This window comes from Phalacrocorax aristotelis, chromosome 1 (genome assembly GCF_949628215.1).
Source record: "Phalacrocorax aristotelis chromosome 1, bGulAri2.1, whole genome shotgun sequence".
Taxonomy (NCBI): Eukaryota; Metazoa; Chordata; class Aves; order Suliformes; family Phalacrocoracidae; genus Phalacrocorax; species Phalacrocorax aristotelis.
The window spans coordinates 209,019,993-209,035,222 of NC_134276.1; the positions used below are offsets into that span (position 1 = coordinate 209,019,993).

Consider the following 15,230-nt stretch of genomic DNA (forward strand, 5'->3'; position numbering starts at 1 on the left):
GTGAATTATAGCTCACACAAAAGTACAACTTGGGACTATTTATCATTCTTGCTGTTATAAGGACTGGAAGGACATGAGGGTTTTGAGGTATCTCTGTTTTCAGCCACCTCTTCTTTATTTTTCCTGGAAACCTGTCCAGTGGTTTAACTGTTATTGTAAATGTACCAAAAACATAAGTAATCATTTTTTTCCAGCAGAGGGAAGTATTGCCTAAGTGTTCTCTTCAGTTACAGCAAAATGGACATTTTTCATTTTCTGAGTGAAGACCTTCTGAAGAGTTTGGCAACAAATTAGTAACTGTGAGAAGTTTATCAGCCAAACAATTCAAGAAAGTAAGATCTGGTTCATACACTGTGAAAATGAAACAACCAACCAAAACCAGACCCAACAGATGTAAAAAAAATATCCATGCTGAAAGCACATGGGACAGGCCTAGTGCAAGGAACATCCTGATCTTAAGGGCTGCTAGTGTGGCACCTCCAACACAGACCATCCCATATTTAGCCAAGGTGGTTTGTTATCATCCTATGCAACCTGTATGAAGCAACATGTACATACTTCTTGCTGTTCTGAAGGAGATATGACTCTTTTCTGACATAGTATGGCTAGCCTGATGGTATGGTATAATCAGGTAAGCGAGGCAGAAAAAATTAAAATGCTTAAAACTGTTAACTTGAGGAAAAGCAAAAAAACCTGCAGTCCTCAAGTGTCATCCAAGCCATTGTAAGCAATCTAAATTGGGATAATGATGTATTATATTCGCCTTTTGCAGATGTTCAAGACAATTTCACCAGCAAATCATTCATGTGCTTCCTACTCTACTCATGCACAGTCTGTAAATTACATACAAATTAGTTGTACTTCAGTCATACCCATAACTCACCATGATGCTGCAGGTCTGAGCAATGGGTAAGTGGGTCTCCATTTCGGATGTCCTGTCGTCTAGTACGTCTGCAAATATCATATTTGAAAACTGTTAGTGACCTTTTCAGTGGTCAACATTCACATTTGCCATGACTGAACATCAACAACTGGAACATATATATATATATATAATATATAATGACATAGGTCACAAGCACACCTAAACAACACTAGGAACGAAACCATATTGCTAGTACTGTATTCTATGCAATATTGTTTGTAGAACAAGCCTTTACTCTTACAGATAAAGTCTTCAGAAACTGGCAAATACGTACATACCTCTTGCACTGCAGCTACAAAGTTTATTTTAACTGTGTTGGCAATATTGATCACAGACAAATAAATTACTTGGAGACTGTTAAGGGATCAAAGTATATACAGTACAGTTTAACATGCATCAAAGAACAAGAAGAAGCTACAGCTTTTCTGCAAGTACAGAATACTTTAAGTATCATGGCACCTTTTAGATAAATGAAATGTTAGGATGGGTGGATTTGAAAGAATGTCAAAGTGCTGTATTTTCTACAAAATTTAAATTAAAATACATAGATTATTGCAGTCACTACAGACCTCACCAAAACATTTCTGAAAAAACCTTTTCCAAAACTGTTGCAAATGTCTTTGTCTTTAGAACAAACAGAATAAAATGCTTGAGTAGGAAGATTTTGAAATGTCATTTGTTTCATCCTTTGTAGTGTGATTCTGGGTTCTAGCTTTTATTGCATGTCCATTTAACATAGTATATTCTTTCCCCAGTTTGATTTCCACTGGCTCTTTTGGAAAACATATTGATCTGTGCTAAAAAATGTCGTATTTCACAGAAGAAAGGTTTTTAATACAACATTATTTTGCATTTGTTGTTCTCTCTTAGCTCCTATTTTTATTTAAATAGCTGTGACACAAAATTTAACTGAGCCAGAGAAAAGCGTTTCATGTAAAAAAAAAAAAAGAGAAAAGAACAAGGCAAACAAAGATGTGTTTCAAGTGTGAGCACTTTACTTTAGGAATCGGAGAAAGCCTGAGGGCTTGCAAAATTAAAGGAGAACAAAGAGGATTAGGCTGCTGAACAATGCTGTGATTTCAGATTATGGCATCCAGCAACGGATATGCAAAAGTCAAGTAGCCTTGTAAAAAGCACTGCTGGTCACTCCCTCGTGACAACAGCCCACATTTTTAAAAAGCCATTGTTCTGCAGTACAGAGACCATCTCTCTTCTGTTCACCAGCCCTATCTGCAGACTCTCACTAACATTCCAGCATGGGCACATACTAAGGGTTCTCACAGAGGCAGCATCGACGGCACAGCTGACTCCTCTTGGCTGAAAGATTTTAAACATTTTTTATTTCCACTGATAACTACTGAAATGTTAAAACTGAAATTAGTTATGTGAAGTATGGCAACAGTTTTTCTGGGAAAAAAATAGTCAGAATGTGCATTTTTTATATTTTTCTGAGTAAAAACTCATTTTAAATTATGAGTTAGGACATCTTAGCATGCTTTAGAAAGAAGGAATCTTCTGTTGATTGATATATGATTTAAAAAATGCACTAATCCTAATTTCAGATATCACCTTCATATTACTCATTACCAATGAATAAAAATACACCCAAGACAGAAGGAGACATAAAATTTGTTACTCCTTCCTAAGTTTTGAAATGCAGCATATTTATAGGATACTATTTGTAGAAAAGAAGTCTGTGGAAAGACTAACTACTGTCAATGGAGTTTGGATTAGATGTTTGCTTAGAATCTCGGGAAAATGTTGCAGATATCACCATTGTATCAACACAATGATTTATGAAATATGAACCAGAACACATCTGCATGGGGTAAAGTTAAGTGGTCACACTACAGGAGCCCTGAACTGTCATTTGGACTTGCAAAATGCACAAAGAAAGAAAAGTAAATTAAAAGCATGGCTCATAAATCTCCTTTTTAAAAAGAAGAAAAAAACGCAAAACAAAACAAAAACCGAAAACCCAAAACCAACTATTAGTAAAGCATCTGTGCAATTGCCTCAGGACTCAACTTTCCCAATATTTCTGGTGCCTAAAATTACAAGGATTCATTATTAGGAAAATGTTGACATTTAAGCTGTTTCCAGCAATGCTGATTTTGTCATAGATGCATTCAAAGCTGGCTTGAGGCAGTGGGTTCAGCAGGTACTGAGTAAACAGAGGATCCTTGCCCCCAGTAACAGAGACCTCTATTCTGCTGCTCCTGCTGCCAAGGGAAAAACTGGGGGAAGAAGAGGGGGACAGCAGCTTTTTCTCAATGCATTGTCAGGATCCCAGCCTCCCAGGACTTACTTTTTTTTTCATAGTGACGTCAAGAAGAGTCAGTTCTGCACCTCAAGGTTTTCCTGTAGCTGTGCAGTCCTGTTTAGCCCCAGTAACCCTGCCCCTTAATCCCTGTAAGAAGTGGTCCCAGTCCCTTTACCCTGATGACAACAGTGAGCTCAGTCTGCTGTTTAATAAGTTGGAGAGATGGATAAGGAAAAGACAAACAGCCCTATATCTTCCATCAGTGTGAGCAGATGAATGACAGGATGATGTGCCCTATGGGTCTTGAGATGGGCTGGGAGTAGGAACGGGTGCTAGTGAATGCTGAAAAAGGATGAGGTTCAGGGATAGAGTAGCAGGGCAGTATCAGAGAAGAGTGATTCAGTGATTCCTGACCTTACTGCCTCCTTTGACTCAGAGACAGTACTCAGCCACACTGACTTCTAACCCTTAAAACTTTCAGACTCTCCTTGAAAACCTTACTGTTCCCTCTCCTTTCTGCTCCGCCTCCTACAAAGAAACTTCCATGTTCCCACTACAAATTTGGATTTAGCCCATGCAGCTGAGAAAATTTGACCTGCTCTTCTTTTGGGATGGGTTCAGTTTCTCCTTTTCAATTCTTTTCTAAAGAATTTCACGAAAAGGTTGTCTCAGATTAACTCTGTTCCCTGGTGCAAAATAGAACCTGATGTTCCATAAGCAGCTTTTTCTTTTGTCATCGGTATTTATTTAGGATACACTGTAATGCAAACCTTGAAATTTTAATCCCCTCCATCTGAAAAGTCTGTGACACAAATGCTACTTCCCACCCTTTACCACATTTCACCTCCTGCAACAGCCAGTCCAAATCTGGAATTTGGAATCCCTACATTCTCAACTAAATATTTGCTACTAATTTTAAATAAAGGCACCTTATGCATATAACCTCCTGGACTCCTTGCTTCTTTAAAGTGTGAGATGTTTGGCATATTCAATTTAATGTGAGCACTTTTTTATCATTTTGGCCAATTTATCATGGGAATATCAACACTACACCAATATCTGCTTTTATTTGCAAGTGATTAACTGAGTTATTCCTAATTTTTACTTCAGTAGCTAAGAGCTGTTCAGAAACTAGCTTATATACTTTAAGAGAAAGAATTTCAGAGATAAAGGCAGGAAAATAAAATATTATTTTAAATCTTCAGATCAGGCAACTGGGACTTGTAAATTTTTTATAAAAAGAAAAATTCACTTGCAGAGTCTATTTCCCCTTAAGCTTTGCATTGCAAAGCCTTTAGCATCAGTGCAGAGCAAATGTAAAATAGTGACTGTTCTGATCTGGTAGCATTTAGACACACATCAACACATACAAATTACACTTTTGAATAATAACAATATCACTAAATGAGAACTTTCCATTTGTGTCCAAGCACTTTAGAAATATTTCCTTTGAATTAGAATTCATGAAAACGCAGGATTGTTCACCTCGCCAAGTAGTTCTTTTATTTCAATATCAAGCTCCCTCCTCATGTTAGAGAAAGGGAATTTTTTTCTTTTTGCTGTTTATTACTAAGTATAAGGTTATGAACCCATTTCAGAGACAACTCTTTTCTGAATGTTTTTTTAACAACAGTTTTTTAAGCCAACCCAAGAAGTAGCAGTGTTCACTTTAAATCAACCAAGACTTCATATTGCTTGTAACTCCCACAATTATGTTTTCTTTGGAAAAGAAAGGGCTCCAGATAACCATCCCATGAAAAACCTCCAAAGCCCTCTGGTCATATTGAGACCATCAGTTAAAACAAATAGCAAACCATGCAGACATCTGAAACTGTCCCTACCTCTTAGCAGTGGGGAAGTAACGTGAGCAAGATGAACCATCCCAGGCACAGTAAGGGTCTCTCGCAAGGCAACACTCAGCACATGCTTTTCCATACACATCACAGCGGTGTAAAGGAAGCTGTGAAACTCCAGTGGCTGAGCCAATGTAGAGCTGTTGCTGTTATAAAAGTTAAAAAAAAAAAAAATTAAAAAAAGGAAAATTACCAGGTTTTTGCTAGGAAAGGACTAAAAAATGTTATATAATGACATGTTAGGACCATTACAAATACAATAAAGGACCATGATCCTGAGGTACACTAAAGGAATGAAAAGAGAATTGTCCTCTGGATAAAAAAATCAGAAAGGACAAACTTTTATTTTTATATGAAGGTCTCTGTGGCTTCTCTAAACAGTAAGAAAAATGAAAGTACTCTTCCATTTTTTCTTTTGTATTCAGATCCCTGCACTGGGAAAACACTGTAGTCAGTGACAGAACATAACAGAGAATATGCTTTTGAATTTAAAGAAAAAGAAAACCAACTTTAATGTAAATTTCCTATATATGACTTTGATTTGTGTATGGGTGTGTGGAAACCTAAAGTAAATTGTTTCAGACTGATGCTAAGCTGTTTCAGCTTGGATGTGCTGCCATGCATGTACTTCTTTGCATGTCTGATAATTCTGATGCTTCATATTTTTTTCTATAGATCACATACACCAATTGAAACATAGCTTTAATGAGGGAAGATGGCTTACTTTATTTTGGATAAGAACCAAAAGTTGAGTGGAAGACAGTTCAAATGCAGAGAGAAGCCACGAAGTAAATAAAAAAACATGCATACAAAATGAGCTACAGCTTTGTAGGGCAGCACAACAGAGTATCTTGTCTCTCTCAGTTTCCCCTCTGATATCAAATTCATGTGCTCTATTAGGGACACAATCCCCAGAGGGACATCAGGAAACTGAACTACTGATTCCACGTGAAAGTCCAAACAGAGATATTTCAGCTTAGCACTAATTCACAAAGAAAACAAGTATGAGAATAGTAAGCAAATAAAGTTCTTTCTGAGATGCAAAACTAGGGGAAAACAAAACAAAGAGATAAACAAAAAATTAAATGGCAAAATCCTTCTGTTTTGGAAACACTGACATTTCTCTATCAAAAGCTTAAACTTTGTCACCCAGCACCCATAGTGAAGCCATTAACACATATTTCTTTAAGGTCTCACTCCAAGCAGTCCCACCAAGAAAAGACAAATTTATATTCATTTTTTTCTACCTTAAAAAATATAAGGCTTCTGTGAAAAAGAGGATTTCAAGAAATGTTATCAAAATTCTTCATCTCCTGCATTGTGATGTCCCAGAGGTACCATTTCCAGAGAATTCAGGGATGGAAGGTGGCTGAGATCACCTACCTACTAGAAATGATGGGCACTGCATGCCAGGAGACAGCAAAAGCAAAAACACCCAGAAAAGGTGTTGCATTAACTTCTTTCGAAGACAGCAGCTTGGCAGTTTATACAGACATATTAATTGTAACAGAAACATCCCGTGCGTTTATACAAACACCAGTATTTTCTCAAAGAAAATATGACAAGGAAAGCACCCAGAGGAAATTTACTGGTAAATTGAAAACTAAGCCCTTTCTAAGCAGCTGCTTCCGTCTATTACAGTGCCATAGCTGGGTTGTAAAACCACATTCTCTGGGCAAAAATCTCTGACCACACAGAGCTCTACACAAAGCCTTGACTGTACATACCAGTCCCCAGTTAGTGCTGTATCCTTGAGAAGCAGATGACAGGCAGCAGACATGATAAGCTGTTCCTCTCTAACTTAAATTACTTAATGAAGTACCCAGCTTAGGGGTACGGTCTGCAGTAAAAGAGCAGCAATTCAAATCTTAGGAGACCTAACTATTTCTCAGGGAATGCCTTTTCTCTTTACTGATTATGGAGGCAGCATAGGTCAAATTAGAGCTTCAGTTAAGTATCTTAAATGTCCAGATGGAATTGATCTGAGTCCTTTGTAATTGGGGCATTAATATCTATGCAATGTGTGGTGCAACTAATGTAAAAATCAACCCAGAAAATGCACATGGGAAAATAAAAAATGGTGTAATGGTTTCCTATGCACCCCTGTAACCAGCTTTATTTTGTCAAAGCCCCCTCCCTAATTTCTAATAAATGTCTTCAGAATTACAGGATGACCAGAAACACGTAAGAAAAAAAAGACAAGGCCAAAATAGGGTTACTTAAAGACTCTTCCTTGTTGATAAGTTCATAAAGTTCAGTCAGTGAACCGCACTATGTGTTTCAGGTGCTGCACAGCCTGAAGGCTGCTGCCCTGTTTGCTGCTCTTCTGATCACGGTTGTAGACTCCAGCTGGTGATCATTATTCTGGACACTAATAATATATAAATCCAGGCAGTACGAAATACAGAAAACAGTAACAGAGTGATTTGCATCAATGGTCTGACCTTACTTTGCCATACACAGTCAAACTGCCTCTTGGGCAAAGAATCTCTCCCAAGAGGTTGTTAATTTAATAAATCAGGTGATTATCAGATCAAACGAGGTGGGGGGGAGGGGGGGGAGGAGTTGTCCTCTAAAAATTCTTGCAGATGTATCAGAACTCCAGAAAAGCTGAGGAGACAAATGTTTTAAGCAATCTAGTGGTTTCTGTTTGCCCATGGTGCTGCCCAAAATGCAGATTTTCTTTAGAAGCCGAACAAAGAGATAACAGAGAATTTTCCATTTGCAATTAAAAAAAATACAGAGAGATAAAAAATTTAATGCTTAAAAAGAAGAACTTTGGCAGAATTTGAAAAGGAACTTTAGGGAGCATGAGGTTCAAATCCCATTTACTTTAATTTTGTGTCTTGAAAAGTAACATACATATATATATATATGCAGAATAGTTATATATATATATGTAATGCAGAATAGTTCAGGGGGCTGTTTAAGTGACATAACCATTTTGAGCTGGTCCTTTCCATATACTCATTATGGACAGAAATGGTGATCTCTAAATAAAATTCAGTGCTTTGTGAAAAGCACTATAAAAGTAGTCATTAAGGTCTTTCTGAAGGCCTTTGAGAATCTTTTGGAGAAGAAACAAAAGCTCTTCATAGCAGTTCACCAGACAAGGAGATGGCCTGTATCAGCCAAGGATCTCCTTGTTTTTTCCAACAGAGGATCACAAACCTGACTCTAAAAAAAGGTGAGAGCTTGCTCCACAAAAAGTCACCTTTGATTGAAAGCCCCGCCAGTTGTTTTGGCCTGCTTCCATATTTTTAAATCAAGGGAAAAATTATGGAGCCCCACCTCACAAGATCAGGGCCAAGTGGTAGCCAGGGGCTCCCTGCAAGCCTGGTTCCTGCAGAACTGTAAATTTAGGCAGCTGCAGGGTGTTACAGTGGCTCTAGGATGCTCTCCTCTGAAGGTTTGCGTCTATTGCTAACCATGCGTAAGTTGTTGAAGTGATAAGGTTACACAAGTCTAGGGCTCTGAACACAGTTAGGAGGAATATGTAGCCTCAATGAGAAAATATAAATATAACTCTTGTGAGTTAAAGACAGCAGAGTTGAGGAGGACTGTATGAAGGCTTAGTCTTGCACACAGAGGCTAAATTTCCTTATTCAAAGTCACTCTTGCTCAAGAGCCAAATTCATACTCATAGACACATGGGAGCCTTAGAGTTTTATGTAATGTAAAACTTAAGCTAAGTTCTTCTCCTGAAGAGTTTGTAGATTTTGGTCTTCAGGAAAAAATAGTAATTTGTAACGTATCATATTGACACGATGGCAAAAGAGATAGCTTTGAATAACCAGTGTAGTAAAACATTTAAATAATAAGGAGAAATTCCCAGTACCATGTTTTTATAATTGGATGAAAGAATTGTTAGTGAAAAAATAAAATGGTATGATTGTTTTAAAGTTATTCAGTAGGACATGCTTGTTTTAGTGCTTACATTTCATGCTCCTGCTTTCTACAATGCATAGAATTATTGTGCTGTTTATACGAAAAATGCCCTGCTTATCAGAGCACAATGAGTAAAGTGTCTGAGTTACAAAACTACAGTATTTTTAAATCATGAATATAAAATGGAAGCATGTCGCCATATACATATTTGATACAGAGACACAGTGCCAAAAGCTTGTCATACTGTATCATGATTCTGTCGTTTTTAGCCTGAGGCTGGTTGATTTATCATGAGCTTAACCCTGCCTGAATAACTTGCGGTTTATGCTCTTTTTTAGCTTTAGACGATTTTACAGTATAAATTTGTTTTCAAAAGACTCAGGGAAAATTGCAATATCTCCTGAATAACTAAAGATGCTTTGAAGAACTCGTATGAAAATGCATGGTCTGTTATCAGATACGATTGGCTGCTTTAAGGGAATGTACCTATAAAAATAACCCAAAGCAGAGAATTTTGGTGTGATGTGAACATATATACAACTTGACAGGTTTGTTTTTAAATATCCCATATTCAATAGTATATTTTTTTGTCCTGCCATTTTTGTTTTTTTAGGTGGTAAACTATGTTAGAAAAGTGTCCCCAAACAAAATGTTTTCTGTCAAACACTTGAATGTTTTCAGACAACTTTTGTAAATACAGTGAACTCTGAGTTAAATATGAAGCATTTTAAACACAATATTGAGCTCTGTCCATTACAGTATGAATTCAACTTCTGTTTAATCATGTAGAGAGTGAGGCAGATGAAGTAACTAAAACTTATTTATAACACACACAATTTTTAGTGCACCTAGCCCTGGAAGTAATACTAAATCTCCTCTTTACTGACAATGACATTAATGGGAAAATTAAAGAGTGTGAACAAGTTGCTTGTCTTTACTGAATTAGGTTCCAAATCAACACAAATATGAAAAAGAAAAACAAAGTTTTATTATGTTAAATTTGACACTGAATTTTGTGTCTCAGACTTCTGAGACAGAAAATGACAGTGGCTGGGATCCATCTACCTAATTCCTGGCAGAACTGGAAGATAGGCGCCTACCCACTTCACTCACGGACTGCAGCCCAATGTTCTTTGCACAACATAATTCATCAGCTGCATCACAAAGACGACTAATAATAACTGCCCATATTTGCTCAAAAATGCTGTAAATCAGACAAAACTTTACCTCCATCCATCAAGAAGTCCAGCTCATATTAGTTATGGTCTGGTCTACAACAAAGACTATAATACATAGATTTTCTTTAAGAAGTTACAGAAACAGAAAGTAGGAAATATAAATTCTGGAGTCTGGAACCCATATCCTAATGATGTCACTGAACCAGAAGGCCATGGAAAATTTGGACTGAATCAGATCTGCCCTCTTTGTTAAAGCTGAATGGTGCACATCCAGGAATGGAATGGGCATTGGATAGCAAGAGAGGAGGATGTCTCATTTCCAGTCTTTGCTTCCACTATGTGCATTTTGTACTAGACTATTCCTACAGAGACTAGAGCTAGCCCCATTAAAGCAAGGGACCAAGTTTGGCCACTCCTTTTGAACAGTTTCTCAGTCAGGAGAACATTCCATAACGTGGAATTTTTTTCCTTGAGAGCCTCCAGACAGCTGGCTAGTTTGTGTTTAGTTTCCACCTTACCAGTAAGTAACACAAACTAGACTTTTCCTTTCTCCTTTGCATGTCACATTTTCCTGAGAAACTACTGATGTTTATGTAAGGGGACGGGACGCTGCTGCTGTAATTAATATGTCTCTACTGACTGCCAAGTTACTGTCTCTAAAAGACAGAGACCAATAAATATTTAAAAGTGATTTAAAGTTTGTGGACATAGTACCTGTTTTGTGGAAATCTTCATTGCTGAAATAACAGTGGGTTCCTAGGAGAGAAAAAAAAAGAGTTAAAATATAAAATCAACTCTATAAAAATACAAATTCTGCTAGAATGCTATTTGCCCAACCTAGAAACCCTGAAATTAAACTAGACACTCCTTAGTAAAAGTGCTTCTTGTTCTCTTTTGCAGTGAAATAGTTTCTAGCTGAAAGTGGATTAGAATGCATGTACATATCCAGGTGCATCTTTGATTGCTATGTTGATTGTAGACATATAATTTTCCATGATTGTTACAAATTCATTGTGATTACTTTGTTACTAGTTTCACATCTTGAGATTAATTTCTACACTAAATATTAAAGCTATATTTAAAGAACCTCCCAGGTAATATGAAAATAATAATGGCTGTATCAAAATACATATATACTATATATTAAAGGTGATAACACTGAAATAAGTAACACATTTTAACCATATCAAGGTGAAAAACCCATTTCTGCAAAATCTTATTGATAAGCACAAGCCTTAATCCCAAGCATGATCTTGTTGACTGCATCACACTACTCACATACAAAGAAATTACTCATATTTGCAGACCAAAACTAACTAAAACTGTCAAGAGGTTTCTTCCACCCTGGAACACTCATTATTTAATCAACCAAATGGGTCACTAGGAGAGTTACTCTTCTCCTAGCTAAGTCTACTCTTAATTATACTTATCTGTAGCAAGCAGATGTCAAACCAGTATCTACTTTCTTACATGAGAGACTGTAGGAAACATTTAACAGAATGAGTATGCTTAGATTTGATTAAAAGACTGTTACACCTTTTAGGCCCAGCTGCTTGAATGGATTTTAATCCTGAGAATACAAGTGGCATAATTTGGTTACAAACTTTGTAAGTCAATTCTGTATGAACTTTATTCCATCTAAAAACCTACTATTGATCCCACGCATCATACTTTTGGTTATGTATATTAATAAAGTCCTTATTAAGCTTTTACACTTGTGTAGCTTTCAACTTGCTTATCCTGAGAGAATTCGATATGGGTCAGTGGATGTTAAGCATGTGGACTTGCCTTTACAAATGGGTTAATAGACCTTCTATTAGAAAGCATCAATTAAGTGTAACATTTGAATGAAAATTGAACTCATTAGTTTGTTTGCTCAGCTGTTCAGGGAAATATTGCACAAATGGGGTTAAAAGAGGCATTTGTTATCAATGTAATAGATATGGAAGACTCAGTCTTGTGGAATTATAAATGAAAAACATTGTTCTGCACATTGCAGTTTAAGCATCGAAGTATATTGCTTATGATGCATGTAGACTCTTTAGTAACTAAAGAAAATTTACATTTGGTTAAGGTACATGTAAAATCTGTTGCAAATTCCCTATTGAAAGATCCATATCTTATGCATACAAATTCTGCTTATTCCACTGAAGTATATTAATGCCTTCTTTCAGGCTTAAATACATGCCAAAGAAGATAAATCAGCTTTCAAGTAAATCAGAACACCAAAATCCTTTTGTGTAATGAATAAATACACATGTAAAGTAAAATACCAGATTTGAATTTGCCATTAACCATTCTACTTCTGTAAAGCCTTTCTGAAATAAAACTTTCACTCCATTTATTTTCTTTCTTTCACTTTTATATTTCTCTGCTCTCCTTTAACTCGGCACTTCAGCTTGATTTAGGGAAGAGACTCATACATTATCAACAATTGCTAAATTATCCTGCATTAAGGTAATGACTTTTGTGTGTATAAAAAGAAAAAAAGATGGGAGCCACAAATTACTTGTCGCATTTTCTCTTTCTCTTTTCCACTTTTTTTTTCTGTTAAAAAAAAAGGAAAGAAAAAATCCCACATTCTGCCCTAAAAGAAAAAAAAGGGATTGCAGAAACAGAGATACCCATTTTTCAGTTGTATCTTGCACTCAAAATCGTGGTTTCTGTGCAAGTTTGGTACCAGTAAAAGCAAAGTTGCCCATAAAAAAAATAAAAATAATATTAAAATCATTGATAATATAAAATGAAATGTTAATAATATTAATTGTCTAATAAATATTGTTAAAAATAATAACAAAAATATGTAAGTTCTGTTTAGGTATGTTGTGTCTGTTCAGAAACCAGAAATAAAGGTATACAACTGAGTATGATAAGGAATGGTGGCTGGGCCCCTGTGGCAGATTCGGAGCACAGTCCTTGTCAACACATCTGGAGTGAGACCACGGGACATGGGGCTGTCCGAGCATGCAAGCATCATCTTCGCACTGCCAGATTAATCTCACCCTCCCAGCTAGGTATCAACCTCCTGAAAGCCTGGAGCCTGTGAAATGGTGCTATAAAAGGCACTGACAAAAAGAATAACATGGGGAATGTAAATGATTCGTTGTGTACAAAACACAAGACATCCCTGGGTTCTGTCTGGAAAGTGTTTGAAAGGTTTACTCAGCCTCGACTTGCGGGAGTGCCTATCGGATGCCTTCTCTTTAGGTGGCTCAGATAGGAAAAATGGAAGAGATTGATTTTCACAAAAAAGTACTAAATATTAGGGGGTGTTTACAGTGCCTGGTGTTGAACCACGAAAATGAGACCCTAAAGTCTCTTTGGAAAATATAAACATTTTCTTTGTTTCTCAGATTATTAGGCATAAGAAAACTGTGCAGACCATTGTTTTTCCTGAAGTAACTTCCTAAAGTTACACTATGCTGATAGTCTGAATACTGTTAAGAGTTTATGCATCTATAAAATTTGTGTACTGCATACCTCTGTGGGACAAAACAGAGAGGCGTTATTCCCACACTTGCACAGATACATATTTATCTACAGCACGCAATGGCACTAAGATTCAGAGCTACTAATTTACTTTTTAAACCACAAAACAAGAGCCCAGAATGCCATTTCTTTTATCATTAACCTCCAGCTAGCACTGAATGTTTCAAGGTTTATTTTGACTAGTGTCTGGGTCTCTAAATGACAAGCTAATTAGAGGGGTATGCCAGGCTATTCCTTGGCTAGACTGCAAGAAGTTTAGTTTGCAGCTGTCCACAGAGAAATCTATAACCTGACACTTGAAATTTAGCTGCACTTACCCGAAAGACTGTCATTTCTTCCAACAAGACTTCCTCTAATTCATGCCAAGTCTCCTTAGGAATTGAAACCACTTTAAGAACAGTTCCAATATCTTGAAAAGGAAAAAAAAAAGGTTTCAGGTGCTTAAGAAGCATACTTCAGTTTCAGAGCAGCCAGAGATCCCTGTAGTATGCAATTATTTCACATATAAAGATTTTGAAGCTACGTATCACTGAACACTCGTTCCAAATACCAACTTCTATTTAAAATAACCTAGAAAACCACTGAATTTCAGTAGGACATTTCACTGAAGTATTTCAGTTATCAAAATGCAACAAAGAAGATAAATACCACTATAGTTATTAAAGAATTAAAAGGTCTGAAACACCGTTTAAGCAACAGTATAAAATGACAGATGTTTCAGTCATTTAATTGAGGAAGGAAACGCACTAAATTTACCCAGGCATGTTTTATTTTCCATTTTGAATATGATGTTTGTCATTCTTAAAATACATGTGAAGATGCTGTCAGGAGGCTTGCTATGGATATAAAAACATCTGGACAAATGTTGTTAGGCAGATGAAGCAGTTAGATTTCTTAAGTACGGGCGATCTTCCCTGTGCCAAGCAAAGTACTTAAGATGTATAAGCCCCTTAGGGCATCTGTATTTCTCTGTGTGTTAGATACTGGTCTTTGCTGAGGGGTAAAAAGCAATGCAACTTGTATCTTCTGTTTAGAAACAGGTGTGTGCCAGCATTTTAATACTCTCTATATATCCATTTACATTCTTGGAGTTTTGTAATTGGCTTTTACATGAACAAGGCCAACACTTGAAATTCCAGACCTACAGCCTTTGGTTTTGTGAATACAGTTGGGACTTACGACTATCTTTTTTAGTTTTACAGCTTCTGTGTCTGTGATTTATTTGTTTGTTTCCATGAGCAGAATTTTCAGGGAAAAACAGCAACAACCACAACAAAAAGAATCATTTCTAGGTTATTACATATCACTGCAGACTCTCTGAAATAGAAACAGTCTGTATGTGGCTTTTCTTTTTAACCAGCCAACTGTAGTGCCATGCAAATATACCTTAGGAATAACAGCTACGTCCCTGAGGACTTTTCATGCTGCACATGATATAGCAGTAATAGTTTAGGAAAATATAAGACATTTTAAATGGATAAAATTCTCAAAGTAACTGTAAAGGTCAACATTCTCAAAACAAGAATGAACCATCAATTACACAAAATGAAAATATATTCTGTATGTAGACATATTTGTGTGTTAGTTGAAACTTCTGATTAAAAAGATGGCAACTCACTGCTTCTATAGTGAAA

General features: G+C 36.5%; 1 protein-coding gene across 3 annotated transcripts in view; it reads right to left on the reverse strand.

Annotated features, from left to right (window-relative positions):
- Positions 1 to 15,230, reverse strand: part of SEMA3A (semaphorin 3A) — a 339,746-nt gene that overhangs the window by 11,624 nt on the left and 312,892 nt on the right. For all 3 annotated transcript variants that reach the window (XM_075081518.1, XM_075081516.1, XM_075081519.1), the window contains 4 exons: positions 13,914 to 14,005; positions 10,822 to 10,863; positions 5,030 to 5,187; positions 884 to 951 (listed from right to left, as the gene is read on the reverse strand). In XM_075081518.1, the coding sequence (XP_074937619.1) occupies positions 884 to 951; positions 5,030 to 5,187; positions 10,822 to 10,863; positions 13,914 to 14,005 (360 nt within the window). The remainder of the gene's footprint in view (positions 1 to 883; positions 952 to 5,029; positions 5,188 to 10,821; positions 10,864 to 13,913; positions 14,006 to 15,230) is intronic.